Source organism: Falco biarmicus, chromosome 1 (assembly GCF_023638135.1).
Source record: "Falco biarmicus isolate bFalBia1 chromosome 1, bFalBia1.pri, whole genome shotgun sequence".
Lineage (NCBI taxonomy): Eukaryota > Metazoa > Chordata > Aves > Falconiformes > Falconidae > Falco > Falco biarmicus.
Window position 1 is genome coordinate 65,922,393 of NC_079288.1, and position 22,995 is coordinate 65,945,387.

Consider the following 22,995-nt stretch of genomic DNA (forward strand, 5'->3'; position numbering starts at 1 on the left):
CTATAAAGATCTGCATATACAAACCTGCAAGCTGCACTCAAAGAGTCCTTTAGGTCTGACTTGATTTCATAACTGAAGAGGCTATAAATTTGTAACAGATGGAGAAACTCTAAATGAAGAAACTAGGAAGACATTTTGAACACTATGCAGCAGTTCAATGTCATGTACCATGAAAAACCATTTCACAGCTACATTCTCTGCAATATACTCTATTAATTTCAAATGTACACACTGATTTGTAAAAAATGTAAAATGCAATATCCATTAAAAGTATTTCTGTATCAACAACAAGGAAAAAATGAGGCAGTAAAAATACTGATCCTTTCAACATCCAAGAACTAAAGAAATGAGAGAGACTTTTCTGTACTTCAGTATAATCAGTTCAGGATTCTCAAGATTGTATTACGTGTGCTCTAGCTTCCTCTTTATTCTCATATTCTTCTCCAGGGAGAAATAAGATGACATAGTGTATATATAGGTAGAGAGATATTTCATGTCCTTCAATTAAGACAGCACTGCTCTTCAAGTGAGCAAACTAATTCAGAAAAGTAATCACTATTTGTCTTTTAATATTGTTACCCTCCACTACAGAACACAATATACTGAAATGCAGATACCCTGATTTCTTATGTCTTTTAAGCAATTAAATCCCTAAGCACATTCAAACAATTTCCCTCAAGTACACTGCAAAGATATCAAATGTTAAATTACAGCCTTTCATCTTGCAAAAACATTTCAAAACCTTAGACTTAGGTTGCATTCACCCATATCTAAAGAACCATTTAAAAAAAATACAATCTGTAAGTCTTTTCACAATTCCCATTTGGTCAGCCTCACTAAATGAAACAAACCCAAACAAAAACCTCACCCCAGAAACTCAACCAGTATGCTTCTCGGCAGAACCGCAGGCAACTGAAAACTATTCCTGTGCTCCTTCTGCATTGATAGCATTAAAGACATTCTCTCTCTTAAGGGGTAAGGATAAAAATAAAAGCCTTAATAATTTAAAACTATTATTTACTGTTCATAATAAAGTGAATTTCGTATTTTAGATCAGTGAAAATGAAATGATCACACCTATTTACATATATAAAAATGTAAGCCTCTATTTTGATCTAATATATTCTGCAGTCATTTACATGAGAATAAAACCCTGCCTTATTTATCTTTACACTAACTCTTAACACAAATACAGGCTTGCTGCATAATGGCAACATCTTTTCCTCTCAATTTCCTAACCTGAAGAGAAGTAAATCTATTTTTTTAATGTATTTTCTGCAAAATTAATTTCTAGCTTTTGATTAAAGAGGGTTGACTAAAAGGAAGTTATACTCAAGAACAATGGTCCACTTGAAGGAACATATTCTGAGAATAAAGTATGCATATAATGCGCTGAATTAAAAAGAACTTTCTTAGTGCAAGTCCCTGATTTTTCAATATTTATAGTAATAAATCTACTCATTTCCAGTTTCACTTAGTAATTTAAGAATAAACCCACAAACTGAATTCAGCGATAACTGGCATATTCCAACAGGATGGTGTAGTTGCTAAATGAGAAATAGCAGAAACAGCACTGTAAGCTGTCCTAGAAAGAAACTGGATGTGGTGAGTAACTTCTTTTCCCCCCAAAGAGACCTTGTAAGTTGATCCCCACAATAACAAACTTTATTTACTCTCCTTTTCAGTTTACACACGGCTTTCTCAAAAGGCTATGAAAAAACACAGACTTTAGTGTCACCTAGCTTTATGCCACTTTCTTAGTACAGATGGCTATATTATTATTCAGATGTGAGAGTACCTGGGAGAGATAAGAATATGGATGAAAGCCAGCTGGATCAAACTTAACCCAAGCATGATAATGATGATTATGGTGAGAAGTGAGAAATTGTCAGTGGAGCAAATGCAGGACATGATCTTTCTTCGTAAAATTATTTACAAGTGATCAAAGAGACTTCTTATGCATTTTACAGACAATTTAAATCAATGCTTATTACAGCTGCTGTTAAACCTCCACTACATTGTAGTTACAGATACTAGTCTGAGGTATCAGATGTAAATTAAGACAGTTAATTCAGAAAACTCAGTGCCCCAAGCTCCTTAAACAGTCAATGAGAAGAGCAGCCCTGTCTCCCCTTTACGTCTCCCTTAGATGACTAGACAGGAACACTGATGTCCTGGGTTTTAAAATCTGGTGGCATAAATAAGGACTGATAACTGGACTAGTAGTTTAGGAGCTCATCACTTTAAAAGCAAGGGAACAAAGGTTGGATATACTGCTTTATTGCAAGATCACTACAAATGTATTATTTCTGTGAATATTGCTACAAAACTCAATTCTATAACACTACATTTTGTTTTGTTCAAAGGCAAATGAACTCGAGCTGAGAGGTACAGAGAAGGCCTATTTGATACCTGGGTTCTATCTTAAGAGAAAAATCAAAGACCTTGTTGTGTTCAGCCTATGAAAATTAAAACTGATAAACTGGGCTATGACTGCATTTATAAACACAACCGTAAGAAGATTAACACTAAAGAAGAAAAAGCCCTATGAAAATTAAGGGACAACAGACTGATATAAAGGGACTATGAGTAAATGTAGCCTGGAAATTAGAAAAAGCCCATCCAAGTCCTCAGGTTATTCAATAGCTTCTGCAGAACAACAGCAGGGACAAAACACTAATTACTTTTAATATGGAGCACACATTGCTTATGAAGCAAAGAAAAAGACTGTTTTACCCCAGAGGTCGGTTTCAGTTCCTTGTTCTTTTTTCATTATGATCCTGCTTATGAAACATGGGACTTGAGACCACAGTCAGTGGGGAGTTGCTGTATGTCCTTTAATGCCACAACCAGCAGAGCAATCACCCTCATTGTATGGGGCACAGAAAAGCCTCGATGATCTAGTTTTCTGACCCTCTTAAATGATCAATAAAAATAAATGTCTTAATAATCTGAAAGCAGATCATGAAACAAGAATCTTATCGGACTTTAAAGCACTATGGAAATTAATTTCACAGCTCAGTGATATTACTACTTCTCCATAATGATCATGTAATATCAAAAAAGGTTGATCAATGTTTTGGTTACTTTAAAATTCCTGATTTAATTCAAGAATTAAAACAATCTCTGCATGACACTGGTTTTGTGAAGATAAGCTCTGATAACATACATAAAAAGCACATTAAGGACCTAAAGCTTAAAGGGCTGCAACTCTCACTCAACTTGTCATACCACTCGACCAAGCTTAAATTACAAAGGTTTCCTGAATTACTTCTCTAACTGTGAAATATTGTCACTACTAGCATTAGAAAAATGTTTCTTATGGTAAGGAGTGAAGAGGACTTGATCTTCCAACTCTTTCAAAATACAACTTTGCTTTTACTTGGAAATGACAACTTTCAATTATCACATTGCACAGAACCAAATCCATTTCATCTGAGAACTTTAAGGTTTAAAAAAAAAATAGTTAAAAGAGAAGAAACAAAGTGCATAAAACAGGAAAATAATCAGAACATAAATAAATAAAATAGCAGTCTGTTTATGGACCAGAGACAGAGGTTGTCTTATACCTCCGCAAGGTCCGAAAAGAGTGCTTGGCTTGTGCTACGTCTCAAAGTATCCCAATAGCTTCTGGGGACAAGGTCCTCTCCTTCTGTTTTAAGAACCTGCAGAAGTTTCAAGAAGCACAATTGTTTGAAAACCAAAAAACAATAAAACAACCACTACAGACTTTAAAATCTTTTTCAACTGGTCTTCAAAAGCATGCCTTGATTCTTCTGCTTCTACACAGAGAAATTTCTACCCAGCTACATGACACTTTGTACATGAAGGTAACACTGGACTATTACAGATACTTGCTTATCACTCATAACTTGGCTGTGCCAAAAGTATCACCAGACTCCACTCTCCCAAACAAAATAAAGAAAATGTAAACTGAAAATATTAAAAGTATATGTGAAAATGTCCATCTAAACTCAGTATATTGCTGTTGTTTTTTCTAACAATTCTGTTGCAAAAAATATTAAATACTTATGAAATTTGTTTTCCCATTGGTCAAAATAGATATCACCATACAACTAGTTATATAAAATTAATTTCATGCAATAATCAGGATGATATCCTTGCACTAATGCAGAAATGCAAAAACCCAAGCCTAATTAAGTCCAGCTTCAACTGTAATATACTTATCAAGGAAATGCTATGCACACCAGATGATCAAACTTACCTTGTTTAGATAGAAAATATGTGTTTAATCTGTCCAAGGAAAATATGCTTACCTTTTTGCTCTGAAATGTTTCATTTTTTGAAGCCTAAAAAATTTTCCTTTTTAAAACAGGTCTTCCCTTATCTTGCAATTAGTCTTGGAAGAGCTACACAATACTCCCCCACCCCCCCACCCCCCGCCAAAGAATCTTGGGGAGGTGACGCTAAAGACAGCAGAAGGCTATTTTAACTTGGGTAGGGTTATTGCAACTGAATGGATTTTCCCCTTTCTCTCCACAAGTTAATCTAAACTACAGCTACTTTCACAGCTCCCCTCCCATGTCCATCTGGGCAGGCAAGACAAAAAAATGAGTTTAATCTCCTAACTAGAAATTAAACCCATTTTTTTAACTCAGCACATATTGTTCTCTCAGAAGATTTACACTGCAATGTGTAAAATCACAGTTATCATAAAGAAGACTGTTCAGAGTTGAAGGTTTACTGTCTCTACGTATTTTACATTATGTCAACATATTGTATGTACTGCTTCTAGAAGTTCTGTTACATACTTCCTCACTAACTAATTCAACTCAGCTCTTTCTGTAAATTGCCATCACAGAAACATGATAAAACTACCAGGAATTATACCCACGCTTAATGTGTATTATACTTTTGTCTCGCTTTTGAAAAATTCTGGTTTTATCTTTCTGTTCCTATGTCGTGGCCACTGTACTCCATACCATCCTAAATTGCTAAACTTAAACTTGTTTACTTGAGTGTGTACAGGATTAGGTCCTTAGCAGTTTCTCTCTTAGACTTATTTATCCCATTGAAGTTTACTGGGTCATGTGAATAAACACTACCTCATTCTTTTATGCATAAAATTCCGCAATTATCTATTTTAAGTAGTCACTGAATTTGTTCTCTTACTGGAGATGTACTTTAGTCAATGAAATTAGTACTTCTGGGCGTGCACATTTCACTTTCCTTACATGCATCTCCCTATAACTATCATGTTCTGGTTGGCATTTGGCTAGTGAACGCACTCATGCAACACATGCTGAAGTAGCCTTAATACACAAATGCACTATGCACCAGAACATGATTTGAAAGAATTAACCTATGCAAACAAAAATGCAAAAATATTTAACCTATTTAAAACATCACTGTATGCACTCTATGGCTTACAGACCTTGACACTTCTCAAAAAATTAGAGCTGTTCTGAAGGATGAAGTGAGGAGAGGGGTCCTCAGCACTTCAGATCACCCCAGATATTTTAGGGTTCCATCTCCTTGGTCTTGAGTATTTTCAACTCCCCAGGACATCAGGAGAAACTGAAAAGGCTGCTACACTTCTTGTTTCAGTAGGAGAAATAGAATTCCCAATTTTCCTGGGGTGGGGGATTTGCTGGATACTGTGAATTCCTAAACACCTGAGTCTCCTTTGCATGGAGATCTCCACTCAGGCAGCAGGAGGGCAGAAAAGGATGGTGCACACCTGGGCATCATTTTGACAAAAAGTCTGGATGCGGCTAGTCTAGAAGGTGAATTATTTACTTAAGCTGAGAACTACTGCATGAGTAGGAAAGCCTAACTAGTTTGGTTTCACTGTAAAACAGGAGGTAGCAGAGGAATATGGCAACCACTGTACAGCACCTTTCACTGCAGCAAAGCCTTACCTAAAATCCATTTAATCTTAAGGGCTCACACCTCCTACTACATGATTCTCACAACATTGCAGCACCTACATTGTATCACTGCACCTTTTCATTCAACAGAATTCCTTCCTGCATATTGCCCAAATTGTGGGTGCTAACTTCACAGGAAACAAACCTGTGCGTTCCCGTGACCGACTATATAAAGAAACAGACTTTACAACTGGAAACTCACTAGTCACTAATTCTCATAGGTTCCCTCCCCTCACTTTGAATATCACGATTATCATACCAAAACAAGTTTAATTCTTCTACTTTAACAGAAAATCATCTTCTATTACCACAGTTTTACTTCTGCTGTGTCCCAAAAATTAATCAGGCCATGACGAAAACATAAAAAAAATGCAGAAGACCTCTCCCCTTGCTGATTCTCTCTTCCGATCCCTCAAAATGATTGAAAATAACTTTGCTGTCACCTACATAATACAGGGACTATTTTCTGTAAAATCCTATTCTGGGTCATTGCTGAAAGTTCTTACTTGTTCTGTAAGTGAAGCACCAAAATATAAAAGCTCTCTTCTGGTTTCTTTTTTTTGGGGTAGGGGGAAACAAAGAGGTGAAGGATTCCTTTCACTATTGCTTCACATTATACACAAGGAGACAAGACAGACCTGGATCAAATGACTCATGCAGGTTGACTTAATTTACGTACATTAATTAAAAACAAGTCCGTAATTTTTTAAGATACATTTTGTCCTTTCCCTTAAAAATACTGTTTCCTTCATTTTATATAAATACAGCAATCTTTCCTCCTGGTAGGAATTCATGGCAACAAGCATGCACAATCTTTTATGCAAGTAAAAGATCCATCACATTTTTACTGAAGCAGAATTTACTTGATGAAAAAGATAAATATAGTAAATTTTCTTATAAAATATTGTTTCACCTCACTGGTTAAGACTGCATAAATTGAAAATAATTAGAGTACATACACTGTTAGTAGAAGTATGATATCCATAAAGTTGAAGACGCTGACATACAGCAAGAACAGGCCAAGCCAAGTATCACATGTCAGAGTGAAGTCAAAAGAGGGGGGGAAAAAGAAGACAACAGAATAAGTTACAATAAGCAAAGCTTTATTTTATATATTATTAGATTTTCTCATTTGCCTGGTTTTAAAAAGACAGTGAAGAAAAAATGGTTTATCTTCAAATCTCATTCTTCATATTTTCAAAAGAGAAGTACAGAGTTGCAGAGATTACTCTGAGGAGAAATGTTCCATTTTGCAATCTTTACTTTTTCCAAAAGCTCCTCCTTTGGGTGTAAGTTCCCTTTGTTCAGAATAGACAGGGTGTGAGAGGTTCAACAATTGACCTACAGTTTTGAAGAGTTGAGAAGGACAGGTCTCCGGGTGGGAAGAAAAGATCCCTTTTTATGTTTAGGGAAGGTTTAAAAAGTATTAATTCTTGAAATTCAAACTTCCTATGGTTTCAGGGATAAAGATCTGAGATCAAGCACGTATGGTCCCAAAAGGATAATGGGCACTATGAGAAGCTTTGCAAATGTGTCAAAAAAAAAAAAAAAAAAAAAGAGGAATTTTTGCTGTAAATACACAAATCACAAACAAACATATTTTTTTCCGTTGTGGGCTTGACAGGGACTTGTCCCTGATTTTTAGTTGTCCAACAGTAAAATAAGTTTCTGCTACTGCTGCCATCCTCCAGACAAACCATCACAGACTTGTCTAATTCTGACTTACCTTTCTTATACACATCAGAAATGCAAATTTAACAGTATATGAGCATTCAATATTCCCCAAAAATCTATTTAGAGAATATAAACAATACAAACATTTTGCATTGATCATAAGCAGTATTTAATAAAAAAATTAAATCTGAACATAAAATTGAAGTCAACTTCTAACATTTCATCAGTTATTTTAAAACTACTATGCTAATAACAAGCATCAGGATCAGTATGTCTGCATAAACAGCTTCAGTTAGTTATGAGGGCAGGATTATAGTTTGGTCTTGCCACTGAGATCTCTCACTCTTATAGACAATAATACTGGGTCATTACTATTCACTTTTTCCTAAATTTATAGCCTCCAAATGTTAATGTCATAATATGCAATACAGTATTCAAACGCTAATTTTTTCCTTTCTATAGACCACTTGACTATTTTTTTTCAATAACTGCAGTTTAGGCTAAATATTGATTTTTTCTATATATAAAGTTACGAATATTTTGAATATTTTTTAATGATATGGATTTACTGTTTGAAGAAAACATTGAAAGTGAAATATATACACACACAATTTTGTCCTACATCGAAGAGGACAACCCAACTACCAGCTGCAACTATTCCGATTTTACTTACCAGCAGTGCACGTTTTTCTTCATCTCCTTTCCTTTCTCTCTTCTCATTTTTTTTCCTGAAAATCTCTTGTAGCTAAAAAACAAACCATTTTATTCTTACTTAGTTTTCAAGCTATTTCATATGCATAACAATCCTTCATCACGAGAAACACTGAAAACTATTAAAATTTAGTTTTTAATTAAATTATCAGTGTTTCAATGATGCTTTATTGCTCATATTCATGCCTGCATGTTCACTCTGTGACCTTAACCATCGCACAGAAAAGAAAAAGGAAATATATCTTCCACAAAGTAAGGTTAATAATCCTAATTGGGAGCACAATAGTAAGAACATCATTGTGTAGCTTTACATTTTAGCCAATCCAGCCTATACAAAAAGAGGGAGTTCCAGCATTTTTCACCACCTCTAGGCACATCATTTCTTGTAGGGTACTAATTAGTACCTGTGTGGCTATGTAGTCAGCTGGATCAATCTTTTTCATATTGTTAGTTTCCAACTAGATCAGGTCTTACTCCTGCTGGTACAAGGGAGGGGTGGAAACACCTGGTGGGGGTGAAACATTCCCCTTCATCAGCAACAAACTACTACTCCAGAGTAATTTATCAAGTGCCCCTTTCTTTTTTCAAGTCTGTTCAAAGAATACCTCCAGGTCTCGTAAAACTTCTCTACATTAAGAGCTTAAAACATGACTTCTGAGAAAACCTCAAATATGAGACCTAAAACATACAGATTCTTGAGCATATTTATTTTTTGAAATTATACAAACTCTTCAGAGTAAGGAGTGGTCTGGACTTATCTTTCTTTGTAAGTATCTGTTTTATCTAGATATTTTTATTTATAGTAATACTTATTAATATTCCAAACCATTAGAGAAAAGTGTGTGTTTACTCTTCACATAGTATTAACTATGGTGCCACCTGTATCTCTGCCAGTGGACTTCAGCTTTTCAAAAACTGCATGTGAAAAAATGTACTGCCACTTGCAGCATTTGCTAATCTCAAAGTAGGCTGCAAAAAAGAACAAACACCCTGGCTGACAAATCTGTCCTATCTAGAATACAGTATTTTCAGGACCAAACATCATGGCAGACAGACACAATTGTGGCAGTGGTTTCAAAGACCTGATTTTACCTACCAGAAGTCTGTAGATACTGTAGATACCCACAGATAAAAACCTGATACTCTAATGATACATACAGAACTCCCTGGGATTGGAATGTGAAAGGTAAAGTAAGTGTGATAAATTTTGCAAGCAAATTTTCCAAATTTAATTTCAGGGAAGGCAGATGACTAAGACAAAGGGATCAGGCCAGCTCTGCTGCAGGGGTATGACAACACTGAAGCAAATGAATACACTGTTTAGTGATTAAATAGCAAATGCATTTATAAATAACATTTTATGAATTTTCAAAATTTACTATTGTGTTCTAGAATTGCCTATACGGCAAATACAGACCAGAATATTGTGTGTCATTGTATCTATTTTTGAGTACGGGATCAATTTACAGACCTTGGTATGTTTTTTCTAATTCTTTGCAAACCTACAGGCACAAATTACTGTAACCTATGCCGACAAGGAAAAAGTCATGATAAGACATTTAGGTGGATGGTCTAGAGTACTACACAGTTTGCAATTCAAAACTGTGGAAAGAAAAAAGGTAAATGAAGTAAAAAAAAAAAACCAAACTTGTGAAAAGTGAAGTGACAAGCCATCAACTAGGAGAGAAGAGTGGCAGTAACTGAAAAACCAAAAAAAAAAACCAAAACAAACACCAAACCAGTAAAAAGCAATGCATCCTTGGATGTATTTCCCCTGCCACAGAGGCAAAGGGAGTAAGATTCTGTTGCACTCATCATTAGAGCACTTGCTAAACTTATGGAAATGGATCTTTTGTTCAGAAGGAGTGCTATAGGATACCGGGGAGTAGAAAAGTGAATACAAAAAGGATTTAGGAGTACTTTCATAGGAGCACTGTTTGAAACAGGATAATGAGATTGACTGCTGAAAGCAGGAAAAACAAGATCTCCTGTAACAAGGCAACACAATCCTTCTGTTCCCTGACCTCACCCCTATGACATAAGCAAAGAGGAAAGCGCAAACACCATAGAATTAGGTTACAAAAACACTAAACCTGTTACCAGAAAAATTAAGTATTTTTTGACTCTTCACTACCCCTACTTCTCTCTACAAGAATCACATAACATGTGATCCCTACACCAATCTCTTCAAACTCTCTTTATTTGCAAAACTGAGTATTATTAACAATACTTCAAGTATTATGACAGCTGACTGTAATCAGTGGAGAAGTATTTTGCAAATGCTGGATATTGTTCAAATGGCAACACTTACAATCTCCTGCTTCCAGGCACACAGGAGATGATGCGTACCCAAGCAAGGTCACTACAGATGCCAAATGTATGTTCTGGGCCTGGGTCTGTCACAGCTGCAGCATCACTGAATGAAATTTTATTTTCATATTTAGTTTTATTTACACAGACATTATCAATTTACCTATCTATCTATTTTAGTCTTTCTCAGTTCAGATCTACCATTCCAACTTAGGGGATTTGATCTAATTTTTAAAGGTTCACTGACACAGTAATCAAGCAGTTAGGGTCAGGTTTAATCTATACAAATTTGTTAAATAAAATAGGTGGAGAACAGTATAGCTAGTGTTTGCAAATTCTCCTTTCTTTCTTCTATCCATCAAATCTGGTAACAGAAGAAGAATAAGAAGGAGAAATTTTTATCAGGGGCCATGACAGAGAACAAATAAAAAGTAGGATGTTATAAAAAAAACAAATAAAAAGAGGAATATAAAAGCATAGTTAGAAAGAAAGATGCAATATCCATAGTTGAATATTGTCTTTGCTTCCTGCCTTATATACTTATTTGATTTCATCTGCAGCATCAGTTTTTGAAAGACAAAACCTCCTGCTTCAATTTCCTCACACTTAGCTGTTGTAATGGAAGCCTTTTTTTTTTTTTTTTTTTTTCTAAAGTTGTCAGTCCACCACATTCCATTTTATTGACTCATAAAAGACTTTTTTTTTCCTTTTTTTTTCTTTTTCCTCTAGTTTTCCTTTGGCCAATTAATCCAATCTTTGCTGGCTTTTTCCCCCAACTGTAGAACATAGTTATTAGGAATTAGCAAATATAAGGATCTGTACATTTAGTATTAGAACACAAAAAAAATGATCAGCATGCCACAATTTGCAAGTGGTTACAGTTTCCAAAATAAATGAGACCTGTTCTGCTTCAGCTATGCCACCAGAAAACAAGACCTCTGATCTCATTTCATTGAAAAGGAGACTTGAGGGAAGTTCACTGTGTTGAGGACAGTTTCCTTCACATTTCAGTTTTATTTAGGTTAGCACAGCTTACCTAAATCAAGGCTTATAACTTGATTTGAAAACCATTAAGAAACAGCACACAGGAAATTAGGGTGTCTTTGTTTTAAATAAATTCTGGTCTGACATTTAAATCAGTGTCTGTTCCATGTGTCTGTTCATATGTATGTTTGATTCCTTATATTTTGCTCCATCTTCTTCTTCAGTAAGGCAGTGGGCTGTTTCTCATGTATTTACTGTATTTATTTATAAACTCAACAACACAAAAGACATATGAAGATAAAAATTGATGTCTCCTGCAAATACCTTTTTTTACAAACATCTGATTCAATTCTTATAATTTTTATTCAATTAGTCACCTGTACTTGTTCAGTAGAAAATAAAGATCTTGTGCTGTCTTCAGAAAGCTTATCTAAACCAACAAACCACAAAATTTTAAATGTTCATTTCTAAAGATGCATCAAAACCTGTTTGCCATAACTGTGTGTTTCAGTGTAATCCCAGACATCTGCTGCATATGGACATCACTAATTTAAAAAATTCTTGATTTATACTGTATACTGCAGTTTGTTAATATAAAGCCATGTAGTCACTGTAAAATCAGAAGCCCTAATGTTGAGTGAGTGTCCTGTTTTTTGCTGGGATAAAACTAGTTTTCTTCTCAGTAGCTGGTACAGTGCTGTGTTTTGGATTTAGTATGAGAATAATGTTGATAACACACTGATGTTTTAGTTGTGACTAAGTAGTGCTTACTTTAAGTCAAGGACTTTTCAACTTTCCCATGCTCTGCCAGCGAGCAGGTGCACAAAAAGCTGGGAGGGAGCAGAGCCAGGACAGCTGACCCGAACTAGCCAAAGGGATATTCCATACGCTAGAACATCATGCTCAGTATATAAACTGGGAGGGTTGGCCAGGGGCCACTGATCACGGCTGGGGGACTGGCTGAGCAGCTGGAAAAGATTCTTTTGCAAGTCCCTCCATCATTATGGTAATTAAATAATTCTGCTGACCATTGATACAGCAATATTACTTTAATAGCCTAATTATCTTTGAATGCAGTAGCAACTAAAGAGATCCAGAATAAAAATTGGAATTAAGCTTCAAAAATCATAATATACGACACACCTACACATTGTAATAAGAAATTACTATTTACCATTTACATTACACGAAATTTACTATTTACACTAAATAAAGGAAATAAACAACTGCACTCAATGAAGAATAGCTTATGTTCTCATGATTATTGAAATCATCATGAGTCTCAATCAAGAAAAAAAGATTAATTTCCAAGATTACATCACAATGTTCAAAGACTGAAAATTATACGTACCACTAAGAACTCCTTTTTGTCCACCATCTCATTGCCATCAGTGTCAAACATGTTGAAAGCAATTCTAAAACCTGCATGTGGCTCTGCCAAAAAGAAGCTCATTCAATTATTTATTTCCTTGGAAAGAAAGCAAATATAAATGTCTAAAAAGTTATTCAGTGTCTATTTATAAAAGGCATATCCGCAAGTAATTTAAATTGGCATGTTTGTATACATAGTAAATGCAAATCATAACATCAGTAAAACAGTATTACCCATGTTACGAAAACAGAAGGCATGCTCACAAATTCATAGATCAGGGGAAATAAGACAGTAGAAATAGAATATAAAATAACCAAGAAAAATATCTCACAGTAATGGCTGGTTGGGTAGTTAAGCGTGTTAGTTCATAACTAGAGTCCACGTTATGTTAAAAAATACAAATTTGTAGAAAATTTTCTATGAAAAGACTGTTTGAAAAGACACTTAAAAGTTTTGCAAAAAATGTACAGGATGCAACTTCTGGTTCAAAACAAATCATGTGTTCAAAGAGACCCAGAATTTTCTTGTTTAGATGCTTAGAATCTTTGACGTTTGAGATCAGGTTAGAACTTCAAATTATTTCTGAAACGTGGGGACTTCGAAGGTCACTGTAAGTGAAGCCTTTAGGAAACATTTTGGTGATACTCAGTGATTTGCAATATGGATGAATTATGGCCAAAAGTTAGTCAAGATAACAAAGAAATGATGGAAAAGTATCCATTGATCCAGCAGTTAGGGACTGTAAGAGTTCACAGTCAAGCTCCTCCTCTGACTAAGAATCCAGATCATGTCTCAAAAAAACCCTCATGAATCCAACAGAAATGTTTTAATTACATACAAATTAAAGACAAGCAAAACACTTCACTCCTTCCCAAAAAACACCTCTTAAAATAACAAAACAAAGTCTGTATCAGGCTTAGTTTAAGTTATTCTACTTTGTTTTTATGGGTGGTAGAAGAATAAGTATTCAATTTTGTTAGTGTTTTCTAACATAATTAAACATTTTCTTTAGTCTGACAGATTTTATATTCTGTATTTTATCATTGTCTCATTGGTGTCACGCATTATGCACTAACTGGTGAAACAAACCAGTAACAATGTCTATCTTTCTCTTCTCTGTATTCAGCGTCCTCCATGAACTTCAGTAAATTCAACTAGAAATTTTGTAGGAATTTCAAAGAAAAAAATAAATTTAAGCTCTTAACTAGGTTTTAGCTAATGTGCATGGCTCAACTTTCTTAACAGTCAGTAAAAGGCGTTCTAGATAATAAAGCACTTAAAACATAACACAAGATTCCAGTAGGGGAGTGGGACAGAAGAGGCTCAAATAGCCATAAGAGATGCATGACACATTTTTTTCCCCTGGGATACGCAGGAGAGAGGGAAAAAAAAAAAAGAAAAAGAAAACAAAGAGTATTGTAATCTACAGTAACACATTGAGATTAGAAACTTGTAAGGACGTTTTGGGTTTTTTTCTCCAAAAATACTTACTTGTTAAAATACATAAGAGGAATAAATATTCTGTGTAAGATATCACACCTGAAGACAAAAAAAAAGTTATGCCATATTAGTTGCACCTTGTCTTCACATCTGAAACTTGAAAACATTAAATCTATGTATAAGAAGGAGAATACTTGTACATGTGCATATGTACATTCATACTTGTGTACATGTGACTATTCAATCTGGTCAAGTAATTATTTGTCTAAAATATTGATCTATAGGGTGAGGAATTTTTTTTTTTTGGGGGGGGGTGAGTATTTTAGGGGAGGAATACATTAAACATGGCAGATAACTACAATCAGCGGAGAATGGCTCATTAAAAGCTGGCTAAATTCTTAAAAACTAATATAATTTTTTTTTTTTTTTTTTTCAAAAACCCAACCAATAATTCATGACAGCACTCTGTTAACAGTACGAGACCATTTACCCTAAGAACATTAATAGTGCTCCCTCCTGAAAGGTACCATTTGAATACAGTTCTTGACTTGTAATATGTGCATTGTAAGCGCATGTCCTATATTAATTGAAAACTTGTCCTCATGTTACTTATGAAAACAGATCTGGGCTTTTGAGTTGTTTTTATATGCACATTTTCATAACCTTCACCTGAAATTTATATTACAACCCCTACTAAATAAATGTGTAAATTTTGTTAAATATTTTTAAATCCTGTTAGAGACATTTGTGCTGTCTGTTCTTCTACATTCAGAAGATCTGTAAGGAATATATTCTAAGATTGCCAATTTTGGTTAGATGGCAAAAGGCGATCACATTCACAGAAGTGTCAACTGGCACTTCCTTTTCTCTTCAGAAGTGATCTTGGCAAAGTTTAAATTAGAACTGAAGTCAATATCCAAATAATATATCTGGTACGATAAGCTGCACTTCTGCTTTTCTAGCCCTGGGGTGAACAGGCAACCTTGCAGAACGCCCACAGCACCAATGGAAAGAAGCATCTTACGGTTCAGTAAGAACCGAAACAGTGACTTGCCGCTCTCCCAAAAGCCCTTAGCTCTAATGATCTTTGAGGCTGAACTAGCAAAACCGGTTCCTGATTTCTAGCAAGTTGATTTTGTCTGTCCTCCAAAACCTAAAGTGTTAAGTCTGTCCACAATATTAGACTATTTCAAGAGAGTAAAGAAAAAGTATTTAGATGCCTGAGAGTAAAGATGTCTATCAGCTGGGATTTTCAAAAGTTGCTGGCTGTCTCCTTGATTTCAGTCCAAGTCAGGTGCAAAAGTTTTTAGAAAAACAGCTCATCTTTGGATATTTAAATATCTTTTAAAACCTGACTTAACTGAATATGTGACAAACTATGTAAACAGTAATCTGATTTTTTTTTCACTGAAAAACCTGCAAACTCAAAACATCATTATTCATGTGGATTTTACAATTATTGAACACATTTAACATCAACACTTCCAACACTGCCAAAGCAAGAAACTTTGGCATTTTCAACTAGTATTTACAGCACAAAAAGTTCTAAATTAATTCTATTCTGAAATAATACTCAGGAGGGACCTTCTGTCCTTGTGAACAGCTGAGAGATAAAACTCCCAGCTATATTTCTCTTGGATCTGTCCAAATGCCTCCCCAAACCTTCGATCATACAAATTTCCTTCCTAAAAGCCAACTGTCCTGAAAGAGGAGCACCTTCAAGAGAATCAGGTCTCCTATCATTAAACACAACAGAAAAAAATAACCAGCCACAGAGATCTCCACAGATATCACAGAGACTGGAATGTAAAGGCAATACAAAAGAAACAATGTTAACTAAATTGTCTTTGGAACCAAATGACATACTATAAAGAATCACTAAAACCTTCAACCTTTACCAGATGAAACGCTGCCTTCCCAACTTCCATTCCATTCATGGGGGAAAAAGAGGTATTTTTCCATCTTTTGATTCAAGAGCAAATTTAAATCTTCAGAACCTAGATTTTACTACTGCAAGTACATCTAGTTAGGAAGGCTACTAAGAATTTTTAATACCACCTATTCTTTTCCTCAATTTACACATAGCTCTACACTGAAGATTAGCAAAGATTAAATGCAGGCATTTAAGTAACACATGCTCTACGCTTTATCTTCTTGACTTCATACAGCAGCTTGCAGAAATTTTGTTTTCAAAGGCCTGCTTGAATCTGTTTGGACAAGCAGCTATCAAGAAATCAGATACCTCAAAGGTTCTTATTCAGTGATGTAAAATGTTCTTTAATAGCCAGTCAATAAATGTAAATATGTATTTTTGTTTGTTTGATGACACCTTCTTTGTTGTAAAATGGAGGAAGAAAGTGTGGTTGTCAAGTAGTCCATCACTGCGATGAAGACAGCAATATAAAAGGCCTTGAAAATGGTCTCTCCTTTTGTTTGTACTGGTATATTGTAGCTGCAGACAGTTCTGGTTGATTGCTCTGAGTGTTATGGGAGAGAGGCTCCGAAAAGAGGACTGAATGGAAAGAAAAGCTTACCTCAAGACCAGAAAGAAGAGAGGGAGGTCACCCAAGGGTAAAACATAAAAATAAAACTTAAGGACAACTGGCATAAATCTATGCGGCTCATCCGATTTAAATAAATCTACAGCAAAATAAACAGACGTAGCCTTTAGCTATTTGCTTCACATTAAAATATGCATGTTTTAAAGAAAATGAGTCAATTAATAATAATAAAAAAGCTACTAGATTAGAATTAGGGACACCTGAATTCTATTCCCATTCCTTTTACTGGCTTACTGAATGATCTTATCAGCTTTAACATCCATCATGTTTTCTCATATTGCCTATAAAATGGGATAACAGAACGCACTTTCTAGTAAAGCATGTTGAAAATCTATGTAAGTGCTAAAGTCTATTACTAATTTTACCAGCTTATTATACCAGTTTTGAGTCCTCTTAATTCTATCAACTTCCGTAGAGTTTACTGGCAGAAAACTGGAGTAAGATACTGTTGAATCAAGACTGTACATGTTGCAGACATTTTCTTACAGACTTAATAAGCAACATCCAGGTTATTTTTTTTAAACCAATAATATATTGATTTAACAGATTCTGAAGCTGAATTTTTATATAATTTATCTTTCAAAAGTCAGCTGTTCTGACTATATATAGAGCAGCCTAGAGCAAAGATATACAAGGAAATAGAGTGCAAAGATGTGCCAGTTTCTGCCCCCATGCGCTGCAGATTTGAGCCCAGGACCCTCCTCTGACAGTAGATGCATACTTACTCCTTTAATAAATTTGAGATGCCTTTGAATTTGATTCATCAATTACATGCACATGTTTGCTTGGAATTTTGTCGCTGGCATGCTTATTTTAAACATTCATAAAATGTCTTTATTTTATACCAAATTCTTGTGGCTGCTTTTAAACATATTTAAAATGCTCCATCACAACTTTGCCACTCTGAATATAAGCAAAGGAATATGTGGACTTGTTATCATAAATAATATAGCTTTAAAATGTCTATATACAAGCCATCATAGGTGGGTTTTTTCTGCGTTTTTTGTTTTTGAACTAATAGAACTTATTAAGGGGGGGGAAAATAAGAAAAAGGAGACCAGGAGTGGCTCTTGGCTCTTCCTTTACCAATAGTGTGAGTTTTACAAGCCTCATCTGCAGAACTTAAAGATATATATATCTAGATATATGTAGCGTTTCTGAAACCATCTCTTTGTGTTGTCAAGAAAATGCTTATTCAGTGATCTAAGATACAATTACTGTCTTTAAAAATAATCACATCATCGAACGTATTAAAAAAGAGATAGTGTTTTTATTAGAATATTCTATCTGTGGGCTATAGAGCTTTCTTCATTACAACAAACTGAACCTGAAACTTTCAAACATCAGTTTAACAAACTCTTAAGATACCAATTCACTTAAAAAGGCTAGCTCTAAGACGGCATGATTAAACACTGCAGAGACTAAAGGGAACTTTTCATGCTGCAAAATGTAAAAAGCAACAGACGCTTTTTATCTTTTTGAAGATGTGACTAAGATTAAAGTACAACACCACTTTAGCCACAACAGGTTAATATAAGCGATAATTCAGTTTGGGAAAATAAATTTTTATCCCTCACCTTTCTCATTAAGGTTACGGAAAAGTTTGGATGATCCTTTCCAAACTGGTGGCGTCTCCATAAGGATCTGATTCAGTTCCTAGAATATAAGATTAAAAAAGATAAAAGTATATATTTAAATATATAATGAAGCAGTTAACAGATTAAATGCTAGCATATCAATATAAAACACAAGGAAATGCATACTAATCTACCAGCTAATTTAACTTCAGTTTGCAACAATGACTTTGGAAGTACTCAAGCACATATATAAATTTTGTACACATAATTATTCCAAAAATTTCTCATCTGCATGAATGCTAAGTGTTTGCAGAGTCAGAGAGACATGTGTAACGTATTTGTTGCTGAAATTATTCACCACTGCTCATACTCGCTGAAGCCAAGGATAAGTCACCCTGGATTTCAGCAAGGTTTTCATACAAGCTCCAAGCAACTGTTCTTTGAAATCTCTCAGTCTGAACTAAGGCAAACTTCACCCACGAATATGAATGTACTTCACTTAAAATACAGGGATACAGACACAGTTCTTTTGCAGTTGTACAAATGTAAAAAAAAAAAAAAAAAAAAAAAATAGAGGTAAGAGGCACTTAAACATCACAAAAGGTAGACAGTGGCATAAGTATTCCAGGCAGCTTTAGATACACCTGTAGGCACTAAAGAAACTCAGATACAGGCTGAGGAAGGAACTGACAAAAGCTTGAAAAAGTCAGTAAATCCAACATAACAGGCACAGCTGGTCAAGTATCTTTGAGATTCTGGATTCAGCTGAGTCTTAAGTGACAAAACAAAAGAAATTGAAGTCTGTCTTTTTTTTTTTTTTTTTTTTTACTAAAGATTAAAAAATTCTCTGATTTCTCCCGTGACTTAAGTTTACATCATGAAAGAAAGTTAACTATGGTTACAAGACAGTACAGGAACTATTGCCCACCTGCTTTGAAAGGGATCGCCACTTTTTAGCACCTGCAACAAAAGACAAAGTCATGAATTTAGTTATGTCAGTGTGGTGTCACAAAAATTTGACTGCATCTATACTGTGTTTTCTAGCCAAAGAAGAGGCATTTTCCCAACTTCATCAGGATAATCTTCAACCTGGTTCCAAAAAAATTCTCTTTATGTTATTAAAAAACCAATTAGCTTAATACATACCTAAACTCCTAACTTTAAAGAACCAATTGAGATGTACAGCTTTTAATCCAGCTCAGCTTCAGTGAGAGCAAAGACCTTCTTCCTCCAAAACACACCATTAAAACATTACACAGGAAACAGAGGGCATTCATGTTAACCTGTGGTTCAATATTCTGAAATGATTATTTCATAGCAGTAGCATTACAATGCAGATTGTAGGGAGACCTGGATTCTGACCCTTGCTTCAGGGACTACTAACACCTTTTTAAAGCAAATACAGAAAAAAAATACTTGAAACTACACTGGGTGCTAAGACTCCCTTCAGCCATTCCCAACAACTCAAGATACATGCTTCCTTTTACAGCCGCTGTCAGGCTCACTTTTTTGTAAGTAGTTTTAACAGAGCAGCTGCAGAGGGCCTCCAGTTCAGAACTGGAAATGCTTGCTAACACTAAAAACTGATGAGCAAGGCTGAGCAGATGCTTTCTTCCTAACGCTTTACATGGCAGACTCCAGGAGCAGAGAAAGATACTCTCATTCGACAACAGTTGTGTGCAACCATCCAAGAATTCAAAACCTGAGGTCCACTGCCACCCTCACAAGACAAACATTTGTACAGATTCACTATTAAGATAAAGCACTGTGAACATCAGAATTCACAAAGGTACAAAAAGTGGCACAGTATGTGGTCGCATCCCTAACTTTTTGGTTGGTAAAGGCTCCTTTTTATAGAGCAAAACACTCTGTGGTATTAGAAATCCCTTCCTCATTATGAAATCCATGCTCCATTAAATAATCGTCATGATACAGATGCTACTCACTATGGTCTTTCATTAGTTCATGTTAGAAACTCACTGAAATTTTACTTTTACATCTTGGTAAAGGTCAGCACCAAGACTGTCCACAAATCCCACTCCAAGTATGGTGGAGTTCTATCGAGCAACATCATTACATGAGATAACACATTTTCATATACTTCTCAGTTTAATTTTTTAATGTCAGTTAAAGTATTGTCTCAAAATACTAAATGAACCCCCCGCCCAAACAACCTCATTTACTATACAAATTCATATATGTTTATGCCTATAATAAGAAACTTGGGGAATAAGTATTTCTAACTTTCCAATCAGGTAATTTTCCAGTCTCATCATTATATATAAGTTTTCCTTCTAGACAAGCAATTGAAGATTTATGCGTTTATACATACTTCTTACAGCTCAGTATTAGGCTAAAATTACTGCAGTTAGAGCTAAAGGGAACAACATCTATTTCCTCTTCTCTTAATTTGCTTTATAAATACATAAAAATATATTCAGGTATAAACTTATCAAGCATGACTGTTAAAAATATTGTACTTCTCCAAATGGAAGCCTGCAACATATGGAAAGCAGCAACAAGTTAATTATAGCATTTATTTTATATTTTTTATAATAACTGCCTGGAGTCAAAAGTTATATTTTATAGAAGAAAATATACTCCTACAGTATTAGTTAGTGTTTAATCAAAAAAAGGAAGTGAACACCCTCTTGACTTTTGTAGGGTTTACAAGATTTCCAAAGTAAATCAATCACAATAGACGCATTCACTCCATCACAAATCTCATTCAGGTCTAGTAGTATTAGCTTTTCTATAAAGCAGACATAAAGAGCTACTATTATTACCCTTCAAAGGGCATTTCTGCTTTTTACAAAACTCAAGACCTTTCTAATCTTCATCCATAAAAAAATACAGGTGTATGTTCTGGAGGTTTTTTTCTGCAAAAAAACAGATGCTCTAGTATGTCAGCCTGGATGGACCCAATTATTTACAACTTGCAACTTATTTACAAAATGATTCAAAAATACAAAATAAGATGTTTAGAATGTATCATTTCATTCAGAAAAATATCTTCCTTAAACTTACTACCTTCAACAGAGCAAACCAGAAAATTAAGACTTGCCTAAACAGGCAAAGCGGTACTTAGACAAAGCTGAAGTACAAAGGTTAAAATTAATATAGTCAGGGATCAGAAGCTGGAAGCGGTAATCTGCAGGTCAGCCACTTCACCTATTACTTCCTACTTGTCAGCCTTCTGTCCAAACGTCCCAGACAATATGACTTTCAATATAATAACATCATCCACTTCTACTTCAGTTACAGCCTCTTAAAATAGTTATCTGAGTCATGCAATCTCTGATACTAGTCTATAAAACTAAAGGACATCCAGGTTAGTTTTGCTTTCAGTCTCAGAGATGAACTGGATGCATGGGAAAGATTTTGATACAGACAAGGTTTGCTGAACTGAACTCAGAAGTATGCCTCACTATTAAACCCCAGATCACTTCTCCTTCGGCATATGAACAGAATGTCCTTGTGAGCTTAGCGCTTTTTGGTTTGGACTTGTTTTTAAAATTTGAATACTCGCTGTGAGAGAGAAGGAAGCATACATTTCATTAGCACGGAAAAGTCTTAATAGCAAACCACATATACACTGTCCACAAACCAGTCAAACTGTCATAAAATGGAGTTAAAACAAAATGTTTAAGTCATGTCCAGCATGTGGCACGAATGCTTCACGGTGAAACCAAATTCCACAGTAACAAAAAAAGGAAGACCTGGAGATCTAGGCAGAGGAAGTAGCTATAAAGTGCTGATGTGTATTTGTATTAACTTCTGTGATAAGAAATCTGCTTCCTTTCTTTTTAACTGCAGAGCAAAAAGAGAATGAAGATTTGCTTTCTGGTAACAGTTTCAAAGTTTCGCAAGTTTTCACCATCTAAGCTCTATCTTCTGCCTTCACTGTTACAACAAGATTGTATCTTTACTCAAAAGTTATAGAAGTTTTGATCACTGATATGCCATGGCTGAATTCTTTCCTCTTGTTTCATTACTGCTAAGAGAACAAAGGGGAAAAATCCAACATCTGCACAGAGCTTTAAGCTCTTCTCTGACTGTTCTGGCTGCTTTTGACTATTCTCTATACTAGCTTTGTGGGGTAGGCTTTAGGAAAAAAGACCTAAGGTGAGTTATTATACACATCACACCTGAGCAAAGATACTCACTTTCTCCAAAAGTTGTGCACTACTACAAATGCACTGCAAGCCTGAGGGCCAGGAAATCAAACCAGATCAGAAATGGATCACCTTACTATTTAGTCGCTCTTTGATACTTAAAGCAAAAATTTTACAGTAAGAGAACTAAAGTTGATAGTTTATTTTTCATTAATTTAATTAACACATAGTGCTAACTCTGGCAACTTTTAAGTGTAGAAAGTGTATCCCCTGGGGGACTGAAACTCTTACTCAAAGCAAGTTATTTAGAAAGCCGTGGTATGGTTATAAAATCTCTGTAGGGCAAAAAAACCCCAACAT

General features: G+C 35.0%; 1 protein-coding gene across 8 annotated transcripts in view; it reads right to left on the reverse strand.

The window, feature by feature from the left end:
• Nucleotides 1-22,995, reverse strand: part of MICU3 (mitochondrial calcium uptake family member 3) — a 57,688-nt gene that overhangs the window by 21,088 nt on the left and 13,605 nt on the right. For 2 of the 8 annotated variants that reach the window (XM_056334412.1, XM_056334430.1), the window contains exons 3-9: nucleotides 19,449-19,480; nucleotides 18,521-18,599; nucleotides 14,434-14,481; nucleotides 12,922-13,004; nucleotides 8,239-8,310; nucleotides 6,851-6,889; nucleotides 3,570-3,665 (exon numbers count right to left, since the gene is read on the reverse strand). In XM_056334412.1, the coding sequence (XP_056190387.1) occupies nucleotides 3,570-3,665; nucleotides 6,851-6,889; nucleotides 8,239-8,310; nucleotides 12,922-13,004; nucleotides 14,434-14,481; nucleotides 18,521-18,599; nucleotides 19,449-19,480 (449 nt within the window). The remainder of the gene's footprint in view (nucleotides 1-3,569; nucleotides 3,666-6,850; nucleotides 6,890-8,238; nucleotides 8,311-12,921; nucleotides 13,005-14,433; nucleotides 14,482-18,520; nucleotides 18,600-19,448; nucleotides 19,481-22,995) is intronic. The other 6 variants (XM_056334421.1, XM_056334436.1, XM_056334445.1 and 3 more) reach the window with 3 other exon arrangements.